This window comes from Phyllosticta capitalensis, assembly GCF_038381095.1.
Source record: "Phyllosticta capitalensis strain CBS 128856 chromosome Unknown BKA78scaffold_9, whole genome shotgun sequence".
Taxonomy (NCBI): domain Eukaryota; kingdom Fungi; phylum Ascomycota; class Dothideomycetes; order Botryosphaeriales; family Phyllostictaceae; genus Phyllosticta; species Phyllosticta capitalensis.
The window spans coordinates 973,274-985,301 of NW_027117447.1; the positions used below are offsets into that span (position 1 = coordinate 973,274).

The 12,028-nt window shown below is 53.9% G+C and overlaps 4 protein-coding genes across 4 annotated transcripts; 1 reads left to right on the forward strand and 3 right to left on the reverse strand.

Annotated features, from left to right (window-relative positions):
* The first annotated feature begins 44 nt into the window (after positions 1 to 44).
* On the forward strand, positions 45 to 1,097 carry BKA78DRAFT_186813 (glutathione S-transferase). The gene is made up of 2 exons (XM_066883512.1): positions 45 to 345; positions 453 to 1,097. Exons 1-2 carry the CDS (start codon positions 203 to 205, stop codon positions 997 to 999), a joined length of 690 nt encoding a protein of 229 aa, XP_066741209.1. The 5' UTR covers positions 45 to 202; the 3' UTR covers positions 1,000 to 1,097.
* Positions 1,098 to 1,686: 589 nt separating this feature from the next.
* BKA78DRAFT_298296 (uncharacterized protein) lies at positions 1,687 to 6,147 on the reverse strand (the record flags this gene model as incomplete). Its single annotated transcript, XM_066886889.1, has 5 exons — positions 1,687 to 2,482; positions 2,547 to 2,584; positions 2,633 to 3,786; positions 3,846 to 5,148; positions 5,329 to 6,147. The coding sequence occupies 5 exons, from the start codon at positions 6,145 to 6,147 to the stop codon at positions 1,687 to 1,689; spliced, it is 4,110 nt and encodes a 1,369-aa protein (XP_066741210.1).
* Positions 6,148 to 6,269: 122 nt separating this feature from the next.
* BKA78DRAFT_186925 (Mss4-like protein) lies at positions 6,270 to 7,317 on the reverse strand. Its single transcript, XM_066883513.1, has 3 exons — positions 6,962 to 7,317; positions 6,633 to 6,904; positions 6,270 to 6,577 (listed from the first exon to the last, which is right to left on the reverse strand). The coding sequence occupies exons 1-3, from the start codon at positions 7,167 to 7,169 to the stop codon at positions 6,434 to 6,436; spliced, it is 624 nt and encodes a 207-aa protein (XP_066741211.1). The 5' UTR covers positions 7,170 to 7,317; the 3' UTR covers positions 6,270 to 6,433.
* On the reverse strand, positions 7,308 to 12,027 carry BKA78DRAFT_321902 (Endonuclease/exonuclease/phosphatase). Its single transcript, XM_066889072.1, has 5 exons — positions 11,509 to 12,027; positions 8,857 to 11,455; positions 8,551 to 8,807; positions 7,827 to 8,494; positions 7,308 to 7,770 (listed from the first exon to the last, which is right to left on the reverse strand). The coding sequence occupies exons 1-5, from the start codon at positions 11,551 to 11,553 to the stop codon at positions 7,704 to 7,706; spliced, it is 3,636 nt and encodes a 1,211-aa protein (XP_066741212.1). The 5' UTR covers positions 11,554 to 12,027; the 3' UTR covers positions 7,308 to 7,703.
* Position 12,028: the final 1 nt, after the last annotated feature.

The following is a 12,028-nucleotide window of genomic DNA, read 5'->3' on the forward strand; positions in this document are numbered from 1 at the left end:
CCCCACAGCGGACTCGGCAACCCAAGTACCCGACGGTCGATGACGCTGGTGGTGTGTCTCGCCCTTCCAATAATCTGACCTCAACCGGACGATAGAATTAATCTGATATCCTTGGCCCAAGTACATATACTGCAACGCTGCCCGCAATGTAGCCTCCCCGGTAACTCCGAACCACTCCAACCCAATATTAACAATTTTCGAAATGACCATCACCATCCACCACCTTCAACGCTCGCAATCGGAGCGCGTAGTCTGGCTCGCTGAAGAGCTCGGCATCCCCTATGAGCTCAAGATCTACCAGCGCGACAGACATACGCTGCTCGCACCACCAGAATTGAAAGCTCTGTTCGTCAACTACTGCCCACCGTGACCCAACCCCAACTATAGGGAAGGGAGATAGAGCAACACAAAAGCAGGAAAGAAGAACAAAAACTAAGATCCAACTACTCCAGTCACCCCTGTTCGACCGCCCCGGTCATCCAAGACGGCGCGCTCTGCATGGCCGAATCCGCCGCCATCATGGAATACCTCATTACGCGCCACGGCTCCGGAAGGCTCTCGGTGCCGCCCAGCGCGCCCAACTACACCGACTACATCTTCTGGTTCCACTGGGGCATCGGCACGCTGCAGCCCACGATCCAAACGCCCATGTTCATGCGCTTCGCAGGCGTCGCGGCGTCCGAGAACCCCATCGTCCAGGCGCTCCAGGTGCGCGTCGACAACGCCCTCAAGATGCTCGATGACCGGCTGCGCGAGAGCACGTGGTTGGCGGGTGAGGAGTTCACCGCTGCCGACATCATGTGTGCGTTTGACGTTACGACGATGCGTTTGTTTGGCCCCTTCTCGCTCAAGGGATATGACGGCATTTTGGCGTTTTTGAAGCGCGTTGCTGAGAGGCCGGCGTACAAGGTGACGATTGAAAAGGCGGAGAGTGGCGAGGATCGTGGTGTTGTCCCAACCCTTATGGAAGAAGCGCCGGAACCGCTGAGAATGGAATAGAGACGCATGCAGTGGGGGTAATGACTTCATACCTAGGTCGCGGGTCGATTCAATCGACGGTTCAGCGTGGTCATCGCGTAATTTCAAATATTTCTGCCGTGAAGTGCGTGGATGCGTGAGCAATTCATTAGATTGCTCGTTTGTTACGCTGCTCCAAAGCCCCCAGTTCCTTGCGTGAAAAAGGATGAACGCGCGCGCTTTCCTCCTTTAGCACCCCAGAGCATGTCAAGAATTTCCTTGGGCTTTCCCAAATGTCGGATTCGGCATGGACCAAGACTTCAGGAGATCGATCCACACGATGGCATTTAGCGCCGCAATGGCAGCCTGTTCCCTAATTGTTTGTCCTTCGCGCGATAGCTACGCTCAGCTACTTTCGCTGCTCTATGCCGAGCTGGGGTATGTTGCGATCCCGCGGAGACAGCATTCGTCATTGATGTGTGCAGCCGATGATTATTTTGTGCCTAGCAAGTAGCACCAGAAAGCTTCGTCCCTTCCCTCTATAGCAAGCCAAGCCATCGACATCTATCATCTCCCAACCGCCTTTCAGTAGTACCCGGAAAGCCAGTGTTCTAGGCCATCTCAAATGCTGCTGAACTTTGTCCCATCCACGGACCAGTTGGTCCTCCAGGACACGGTAATTGAAAGCTCCTCCTCCATGCCACGTCCCGCAGTTCGTCCCCTGTCTCCTCACGCATTCAGATTCCTCAACCTCTCGACCCTACCACCAAGCCCACTCGGCGCAGGACTGCCGCCCCGACTGCCTGGACCACCACCCATGATGCGCGGGCTCCTCGGCACGCTGCCAGCACGGGTACCTACGCCCTGCCTAGGACGCATGTTCTTGATTTCTTCGCTCTGGCGCCTGATCATGTCGTCGCGGTCCCTTAGCTGCGCCTGCAGCTTTTCGACCTCGTCCTTCCACGCGTTGCTTGCTGAGCTCAAGCTGAGCTTTCTGGCGCGCTCCATCTCGCTGGCGACCTGGCGCCGTAGCTCGCGCACTTGCTGCGTAAGAGTGTCCTTCTCAGCCGACGATTCAACCGCTGAGCTCGAGGCCTCCTGGTACTGCTCGCGGATGAAGTCCATCACGCGATCTTGACTTTCTTGCGCTTTCTTGGAATTTTCGAGGCTCTTCAGCGCCTCATCGCGCTCCTGGCGCATGCGCTCCTGCTGGGAAATCTCAGGGATGGCGGATGTCTCGAGGGCAGTGCGAGCTTCGGCCAGCGATTCCTCGAGGGTAACTTTCTCGTCCTTGAGCTTGGAAATAATGTCGGTCTGTCTTTCTATGCGTTCCGACGCCTTCGCAACCTCGGCCTTGTTGTCCTGAAGCTCCTGGCGGAGGCCCAGAATAATATCTTTCTGTTCTTCATTCGTTGCCTGGCAGGCTTCCAGTGCTTTTACGTGTTCCTCGAGTCGGTGTTGGGTGTACGCGAGACTCTCGCGGAGGATCTGAGACTTTGACTTGGATTCGGACTTCAATTCGGCTCTGCAGCTATTGTCAGCATACTCGCGTCTCATTGCTTGCATATGATCCTCTCGGAAGAACCCACGTTTTCAAGCGCTTTGCAGGCTCCTCGTCCACGTCCTCCTAACGCATTGTTAGCAGATGCTAAGACGATACTCTCAGAAAACTTACCAATTGGCGCTTCGAAGGACCCGGGGTCTCTGACGTAGTCTGGTGAGCCGCCGACGAGATGGAGATGGGTGATATCGAGCCTCCCATGGAAGTCACGAGATCCGCAACCGAGCCAAGCGTTGGCACGCCTTCAAATTTACCCCCCTTCTCCATATCGTCTGATGTTTCCGATGAGGTCAAAGCGTTTGCGACTGCCTCTGCTGCGCGATCGACCATCGAGCCCTCATCCACACGACCGGCTCGATTCCTGAGTTCTGTCATGAACCTCACAAGAATCTGCGTGCGATGTATTCCCTGGTTCGATGGCGAGATGCAGCGTTCAATATGCTCCAGGGAATTCGTGATGATGGGCGTGATGAGGGGCAATAGGTCACCGCTCTCATGCTCCAATTCTTCTCTCAATGGCCAAATAGATCTCTCGGGACTGAGTTCGAAGTAGGGGTCAAGCGAAACCATGAGATCGGCGGATTTGCTCCCAACGTGCGTGGATTGAGGGTTGAGGATCGAGATGAACAACTTGCCATGCGGCCAGTCAGGTTGGGGGTTGAAGCGCGCAACGTTCTCGCCGCCGTGGTCAGCAGAGTACTGGAAGTTGCTGCCTTTTACGAAAGTCTCGACGAGTCTTTGGGTCTCCCCAGCTTTGGCGACAAGAACGATGTGCTTTTCCTCCCAGCGAAGACGCTCGAATAGATGCCCTAGAAATCGAAATTTGGCAGCTGCGTTTTTGGACCATTCTGCTGCCTCAGCCTCTGCATCCTCGTGTTGAGTCAGGGCGTCGGCAGACTGGAAGTGGAGGTCGACATGTGTGAGGATGTTGCGTATGCCCGTGAGAAGGTCCTCGGCTTCTTTTTCCATGGCTTGCGCTTCCTGACTGTCGAATTCGGTAAACGCGACGATGGTTTCCTTCAGGTAGTTCATCGTGCTTCTATACTGATTACCTTGGACGCCTTCCATAGAGAGTCCCACAAGATATTCTCTTTCAGCCGTGTAGGGAATCGCCATGAACGGCTCCAGATCATCAGTTGAGCGGCTGTCGTCTCTGTTCTGCTCTTCACCTTCAGCATCCAGCATGTCCGCATCTCCGTTTGAATCATGTTGACGAACGGTTTCAGACTGAGTCCTGTCAATGTCGTGTGCATCTGCAATGTCCTGCTCTTGTTGTGCAGAGGCAAGTGATGGGGAGTTGCTCATGATTGCAGGAGCGGTCTTTGACCGGCTTTTTGGTGGCTCGTGATCTCGATCTTGTCTGCTGTTGAATTCGCTCCAAGCCGATGGTCGGCTTCGCTCAAAGCCAGGAGATTCGACAAGGGATGTGCTTTCAAAGCCGGTGAGCCGGTCAAGCTTCGCGTCTGCCTCAAATGCTTCTCTGAAGTTGGGTCCTTTTCGTCCGTGTTGGCTTTTGCAATGCCGCGCTGGTCATTAAACTCCCGCAGATGCTTTGAATATCTCAAAATGTAGTCTTGCGCAGTCTCTGATCGTAAGTTCTTGACTTGAGGGCTTCTTGATCTAGAGGTTGAAGCGCCTGGGTGGTGCGGGGGATCGGTAGGATCTCTTGAGATTGAGCGACGTGCGTGATTGGAGCGTCGAAGGCCCAGGGATGTTAATTGAGAGCCAGGCGATTGTTCGGCGCCAAAAGAAAACGATGATGGGTGTGGTTCGTTCAAATCGACTTCGGGTTCAAATGCAGCGAAGCGTGTCTGGAGTTCAGACGACTGGGTGTCGTCAGTTGCCGAGTGATTAGCCCTCGGAGTTGCCTCGGGTTTCTGCGAGACCACACCGCAGGGGGAACTCGCGCGAGGCGACACAGCTTCACGCGAAATGTGCGACTTGGCAGTAAGCCAAAGGAAAGGAGACTGTTCAGGTTGAAAGTCAACCTGCTCAGACTGGTCGTCCTTGTCCTGACTCTGCTCTACAACGCAATTGGATTCTTGCGTCAGATCTTCTTCAAGGTCCCGCTGAGAGACTTCAGGAATCCGAAACTTGGTCGTGTGCTGAGACTGAAGGCTCAGTTGAGATTGTGATTGTGTAGCAGAGCCGTCGAGCTTTGGTGGTGAGGCTCGGACAGCTTGTTCGCAAGATTTCCTGTTGGGATTGTCGGTTTGGATGTGCTCAACAGCAGCCGGCGGGGGAACAGCCTCCCAGTCCACGCGTTTGGCAAATTCCTCCAAGAATAGAAGGAACTTGACTGCTTGAGGGCTCCTGGGTTCGCTTTGTTGCTCTTGGGGCTTTTCTCCAGAAAAGTTGTTAACGACTGAGACTCCCGGCGCCGCCTCTTGTTCCTCAGTATTTGAGGCTTGCTCTGCTGATTCTTGTGTGTATTGCTGCACTATTATAGGACCAGGTGATGGCGCTGCTTTCTCTTCAGCCGATTCGCTGTGGTTGGATTGTTGGGTTGCGGTAGCCAACGGTTGAGTTTCAGGAATTACCGCGGACGAATTCAACAAGCAATGCGCGACAGAGTGTGCGGATTCAGCTCCGGCGAAAGGACAGTCAAGCTGGGAACTTGCTGTTGCTGTCTGCCAGGCAGTCAGCCAGAGTATCACAGAATTATTTTGACAGAGTTGAAGTGCTGGTAGGGAGTTATTGTACATCACCCACGGGAAGGAGCAACACGTAGGACATGGAAGGACGGGAATCAAGCAGCAATTCTATTGCCATAGAGATCGAAAGTATTTAAAGATCACTCGGATGCTTACCTTTACGGCAGTGCCTGAGTCGCCAAGGCTGGGTTGAGTAGACGGTATGTGGTCAGACGGTACACCCACAGACTGAGAGTCAGCGACGATGGCAGTGTCGCTAAAGCGGCGAGCTTTGGGCGGCGATGCCCAGTTATCAGGAGGTATTTGAGTACCACAAGAACTAGGTCTGGCGTCCTCCACCTGGCTCTGAAACCCGATGCTTTTTTCTGAATCGTTCAATTGTGAGGAGACTGCCGTATGGAGAAGCTCGAGCTCTTGGGACGGGTAATAGTCGTATTCAGCCAATTGGGCCGCTGTCAACGGAGAAGGGACAACGATGGGGCTGCCGCAGGATGTGATGTTTGGTGGCTCGAGTAAGGATGAGCTTGAACTTCGGCTACTGAGATCGTGTCTCACGGAGGGAGTTGGTTCTCGAGAGCCCGTAGGAGTCCTAGGAGGAGACGCCCTTTCAGATTGAGGTTCCTCTTCGTCGCTGTCTCTGTCGGAATGTAGGCGGTGGTCCTGGTATTGCTTCTGCTTCCATTCAATGACCAACTCCTCTGTGCAGAAATCGTAAGGTTCCCAGGTTGGATCAAAGGGCTTGCGGGTTTTGGGATCCAAGCCTTCCCATTCGACCAAGTACTTCTTTGATTGTGGATCTTCGGCGAGGATGGACTTCGCGGGGAAGAAGTCGTCGGTCACAGGAGCAGACTTCTGCTTTGGTGGTCTCCCTCGCCGTTTAGGTCGCTTTGGTGACTTTGTTGACGTCGGAGTGTAAGGGGAGGAGGAGGGGACGCGAGCTCGCTTGCGGGGTTTGCGGTTAGCCGATCGTGCCATTACACGGATACAAAGTTGGAAGAGGTAGGAAAAGAGTAAGTCGCCATGCTAATGCCTCGGGCGAAGAGATGGAGAGGTGAGAGGTCAGGTCACGGCGAAGTTTGGGGCGGACGCGTGGTTTGTTCTGGACGTGTTGCGGGCAGGAGCGCGTCACTGGGCTGTTGCTTCCCCGCCGGATCCTTGCACTCAAGTTCGGCTACATTTACACACTCTGCCACTGTCTCTGCACTCACTGCCCTTCTCCCCTCCGTTCTACATAACCTCAGAATCCTGCCATTCCTCCCCATCATTTGTTCCCACCCTTTTCGAACCTCTCTGCACGTTCCTTGTCACGTTTCCGCTCAACCTCTCGAACTAAATCTGGCGGGCTATCTTCAATTAAATTGCTCGTGTCATTGAGACCATCCCACTTGGGCAACCCATCCGGTATCTGTTCACATCAGCTCTGCCAAATAGAATTCGAGCTCAATGCCTCTACAACTTACATCCATTACCCGTTGGCCATAAAACATATGGCACCTGGGCTTGAAGTTGAGTCTATCCGCCTTGGTCTTGAAATGTATCAGGCTCGGAAAGAGAAGGATCATATTGCGACCCTCGTCCATAATCGGCGAATGGCAATATGAGCAGCGAACTTTGCACGGAAGCTTGTGCTCGATTGACTTGTCCGTTGGATCATACCACTCGAGATCGTGATGTCCATTGACGAAGTTGATGTCTTCTTTGTGGAATATGGCAGCCCATTGAAACGGCGCGGCTTCAAGGAGGCACCCAAGTCAGCAAGCTCTCTTGTATCGGGCATGAAATTACTTGCCGTGCTGGGTCTGACAAGTAGTGCAGTGGCATAGCTTTGAGTCGAGAGGCTCGACGCGATTGAGCTGGTACTTTACGCGACCGCAGTGGCAGCTTGCCTCGTACTTGGCCTCAAAGTGCTCGCTCGGGTCGTGGATTTTGTATGGCGCTCGCTTCTTCCACTCGCTCAAGCCAGTGGTCTCGTCGCCTCGGGATTGAGTCTTGTGCATGGTTGTAGCAAAAAAGGGCCTGCAATTCGTGAGTGCGCGGATGCGTGGAGGGCGGCAGCTGGTCAGACGCAATGAAGCTGTGGTTCAGAGAGACGGAATATTGGCAGACAGCTAGTGGCGAAGGGGGGCTTTTGAAGGATGCGACACAGAAGACGGAAGACGAAAAGAGCTTAAGGGTAAAATTCCCATAGATTGAACCCTTGATTCCATGGCAAATGCAATTGACGGACATGGGAATTCGCCCTGGTTGCACTGCCTTGACGTCATTCCCCATCGTAGAACGACGGGACAGGGGAGATCCAGATCTGATTCGATCCATCCATCCCAGCACGCGACGCCTGGTCACGCGTCTATCCACAACGACACCACGCCTGACGCCTGTACTGAACGCTTTCCCCGCCAAACTCCCGCGTGCCTGCATGTAGAGACCCACTACATGCCCGAGGCCACAGAACGAACGCAGAACGCCAACCAGGCCCTTCCCTCTACGCCAATCCCGGCGATAGCATCAATAGCACACCTTCGTGGAACCACCTATAGTTTCAGGAGCTTCAAGGCATCCTTATTAGATAACCCAAACACGTTGACCAGATAGTCGAGTCTGTAGTGCTGTCAGCTTAGGATTCAACCACTGCAAACTCATCCGTTTTCACTCACTTGATGTCTGTGGCTATTCGCTGTTTTGTCGCGTCAAACCTCAGCTCGCTCTCTTCCCGCACTTTCAGGCGTCGCCGTTCAACGACGGTCTTGATCCGAATCTTGAATCTACCGCTGACTGGTCGATGGTCCGACACGCGAACTTCATGTCTTCGGTACTCGGTCTGCTTGATGCGACCTACTCCACGGTACAGCAAACGATCACACCATGCTGGCGACCGCTTCTTCTCACTCGTGTCGTAAGAGTCCGTGCCAACGTCGTACTTGTATGTTGGCGCGAACTCAATCGGATACTCGTTGAAAGGCCGCAGCCGAAAGCCCGGGTGTCTTCTCTTCGAAAGGAGGAGCTGATCGCGCTCGAGAAGTCGCGTCAAGTTACCTTCATTAATGCATTTGATCACGGCGTCGCGCGTCATTGTGTCTATGCGGTAGTTCAGATCCCCATTCAAGATGCAGATTTCATGGTCAAGAATCATCGACCCGTCGCCTCCAGGCATGAAGTTGTATGCCCGCTCTTCTGGGTCCATCTGCGGCGGAAGCGAGGGCGTCTGAATGATTGCCGCAGCATCGTTGTTGCGATGGGCCGTCTGGGTCTGGCCAGCAGCGAGATGGCAGTTGATGAAACACAACGAGCTGTCGTCGAGCAAGAATCGGACAATAAGTGCACCCTGAAGTTTGCTTAGTCAAAAAGGCTTCGCAACTGAACCTTGATTCCTCTGCTCACCTTGTTACCGTGCAGGCCATGCATTCCAAGCTTTATCTCGGCAGCATTGATGTCCCGGATGCGGAGTCGTTCTGATTCCTTGACGTAGATACACGTGAAGAGACCCACGAGATTGGCTGTGTGTAGGAGAGTGTACTGCTCGCCGGGCAGATAGTCATCGATGCATCGAGTAAGATGATCTCGCCACGCACGATATTGACGACTCATGTGCTCTTGCTCAGACGCGTCTTTCTTTTTCGCGCTTTTGAAGAAGCTTTCTGGAGCCATGTGAGAATGCGTCCCGAAATCCTAAACGCGAGTACTTACTGGCAGTAACCTTCTTATCCTCCAAGTCGACCAACTCCTGAAACCCAAACACATAAATGTCGGATGGGTCTTCAGGCGTCAACAACTGACGGAAAAAGTTGCCGTCCTGCTGGTTGATTTTCAAGCTTGTTGGTTTCGATGCTCCCGCATTCCAAGTCATTACAGTCGCTTTGATTTCTCGGAATTCGCAAAAATCGACATCATGTTCTTGCATGTCAGACTCAATCCAGTCGTCTTTCATCAAGCCGTCCCACAGCCTGACGACGCTGTCGGTACCCAGAGAGACAACCTGCAGACGGTCCATCTTCCACAAGCTAGTTCGGTCGGTTATGATGCCAAATATTGTGTTCTGGTGAGCATGCCAGTCTTTTTTCACCTTCCAGGGAGTCGTCGTTGTGTCGTAGACATAGATCATACCGGTGTTGTAGCCAGCCCAGAGGTGATCACCCGCTCCGGCAAGACAGCTGATCTTGTAGACGCTCACATTGATGGTTCCAAAACAGCTGTAATCCTTCCGGGAATAGACTGTGACCTTGCCGTCGTTGTGTCCAAAGTAAACTCGATCCGGCTGGCCGGGTATCATTGCGGCAGATGTGACTTCTCCGGCGTTGGAGTTGTTCAGTGGCTGCGAGAGAACCTGAGAAAAGCCCGCATAGTCCGGGTTGCGCTCGAAAACGCGGATGTCTTTGCCTGTTGCCACCCACAGCTTGTTCCCCGCCACTATCGAGCATGTTTGGTTCTTTGAAACTCGGTAACTACTGGGGGTTTGTTGCAGGGTAGGGGATCCAGACTCGTCAGGTGGCCAGATCGCGACCTTTCCGTCTTCGTCCAGGGTCCACATCTCCGCAGCATACCGGTAAATTTTGATGATTTTGCTTGAGTGGGCATTCCTCTTCTCAGCAACGACGGCTCCCGTCGGAATATCGAGCTCGAACAACTCGCCCTTTTCATTCCCTAACCAGACCATGCTGCCCTCCTTGTCAACATCGGTCGAGGGTCTAAAGCAGACAGCAGTCATCTTGGAGTTTTCGCCCAAGCTGGTGTTCAAGAGCAGCTCGCCCGTCACAAGATTCCATGCACGGGTAAGGAAACCTGCCGTGCACACAATCTCTCCGCAAACAGCAAACAGCTTCGTGTCATATCCAATCTCGATTTCCCTAGGCCGTTGCCTAAAAACAGGCGGCCTTCGATTGGCTTGCGAAGGGTCGGGATACTCTGTCAAGGTCAGAGCTGGCTTTTCAGCGGCTCCATCAGCCTCGTCCGAATCGTTAGAATACAACGCGCTAAACCTCTGCGACTGGATTTGCTTTGAGCCAGTCATGGGTATTTGCTGCTTTTGGACCACGGCATGTTGACCATTGGGCGCAGGTGATGAAGATGCGGATCCCACGGTCAGGGTACGTCTTGGTGGTGCATTCACAGACGAAGATCTGTGGTTGTCAAACGCGGAAGATGTCCTTGAGGTATCCATGGATCTTCTAGCAGGAGGCGGTTCTGGCGGAGGAGGCTTGGATCTCCGAATATCTCCACCTCGCCGAGGTGGCAGACCCGGGCGTTCGCTCTGGGAGTCACTTCCTTCGCCAGCTGAGATATGTGCATCGCTGCGATTAGATAAAGAGCCAAAGTCGCTGGAAGTGGCCTTGAGGCTGTATTCTGCGCGTTGACGCACAGATGGAGGTTGATGCAGAAAAGTATCTCGCTTTGGTCCAGGAGCGCTTGTGGAGATAGCGTGGGCAACCTGGGGATGCGAGGTCGGAGGAGAGGGAGATCTGAGTCCACTATCGTCGCTGCTTGGGGGTGTGCTGAAGGGTGATATGCGTTCTTCTGCTGAGACATTTCCGCCTTCTGGCACTAAGGAGGCTCTCGCAACGCCGCTCGAAGAAAAAGATGCAGGTTTGGTGGGTAGTTTAGGTTTTCCCGCGCGATTTATAGGTGGAGGTATTCCAGAACTAGAAGCGACAGATGGACTCCGGCCCCCAAGATCGCGGTCAGGGACTACTGAGGGAGGTTTTATGGGGTCCGGAGAAGGTGCTGGCCTGCTCGATGCTTGCAGAAATGGCACTTGTCGAGCTTCGATTGCTGGTGTTGTAGCTCTGCTTTGCACAGGGAAATTCCTAAGCCCATTGCCAGGGGGTGACCCGGACTGTGATGCGGAAGCGGAGGTTGGTTGCGGAGAGACCCGAAAAGTCGGTGACGAAACTTGCGAGTCGACAAGTCGAGTGGGTGATCCAGGAGAATTGACTGTGACAAGGGGAGGTGTTCTTGTCGGCGATCTTGGCGGGGAGCTTTGTGGCGAGAGCTGGTACATGGAAATAGGTCGTTGGCTGCTGCTTCTTGTATCTACGGCCCTCGTCTCTGGCGTGCGCTGCGGCGCGTAGATTCCTTTTGGTGAAGTGCTCCTGAGACTGTTGGCATTGGGGCGAGGTAGATCCAAGGAAATTCGTCCATCATTGCGGGATCGGGGCTCGTCTGCCTTTTCGAAAATGTTGCCCAAGCTCGGACGCGACATCCGTGGGGGTTTGGGATCAGAATTGTTGTCTGGTGCGGATTTGTCATTCAGCATTTTTTCAAAGTGGCTTCGCAATGACGAAACGGGCTTCTGTAGTGTCGTTGTTAACCGGAGCTACTTGGAGAAGTGGGAGATGGACGTACGATAGAGGAGCCATCAGTGCTCTCCGTCCCTGAGTCCCTATCCATGATCGCGGATACAACAGATCAAAGCGCTTCTACCCTGGCAATTTTTAAGCTACGAATTCATGCCACTTGCTCGCAGCTCGCGGCGAAGCACCGATTATAAGGCAATCTCTTGGCCAAGGCCTGGTATTAAGCTTAAAGGAACCGGGTCCCACAGCATCCCCAGCGCAGGAAGTTATGTTGGCGCGAGGAGTAAGCGGAGAGTGCGGCGAACGTCGAAGAGGACCTGATGCTATGCAGACGAAGAGCAAGCGGCCATGAGCGTGCGGCGCAGGCTGGAGTTTCAACCGGGAATGGAGGGGTACAGTGGACAGGCCCCCTGCGAGCTTGTGGAGAAACGGGGCGAGAGGCGGTGCGGAGGACGGGGGCGGCGAGCAGAGACTGGATTTGCTGAGCAGGCGTGGCGGGCCATGCAGAAATTCGATCGGGGGACGGAGGTGGAGGTGGGTTGAAGGAAAGGTGTTGGAGTTGTAGAAGG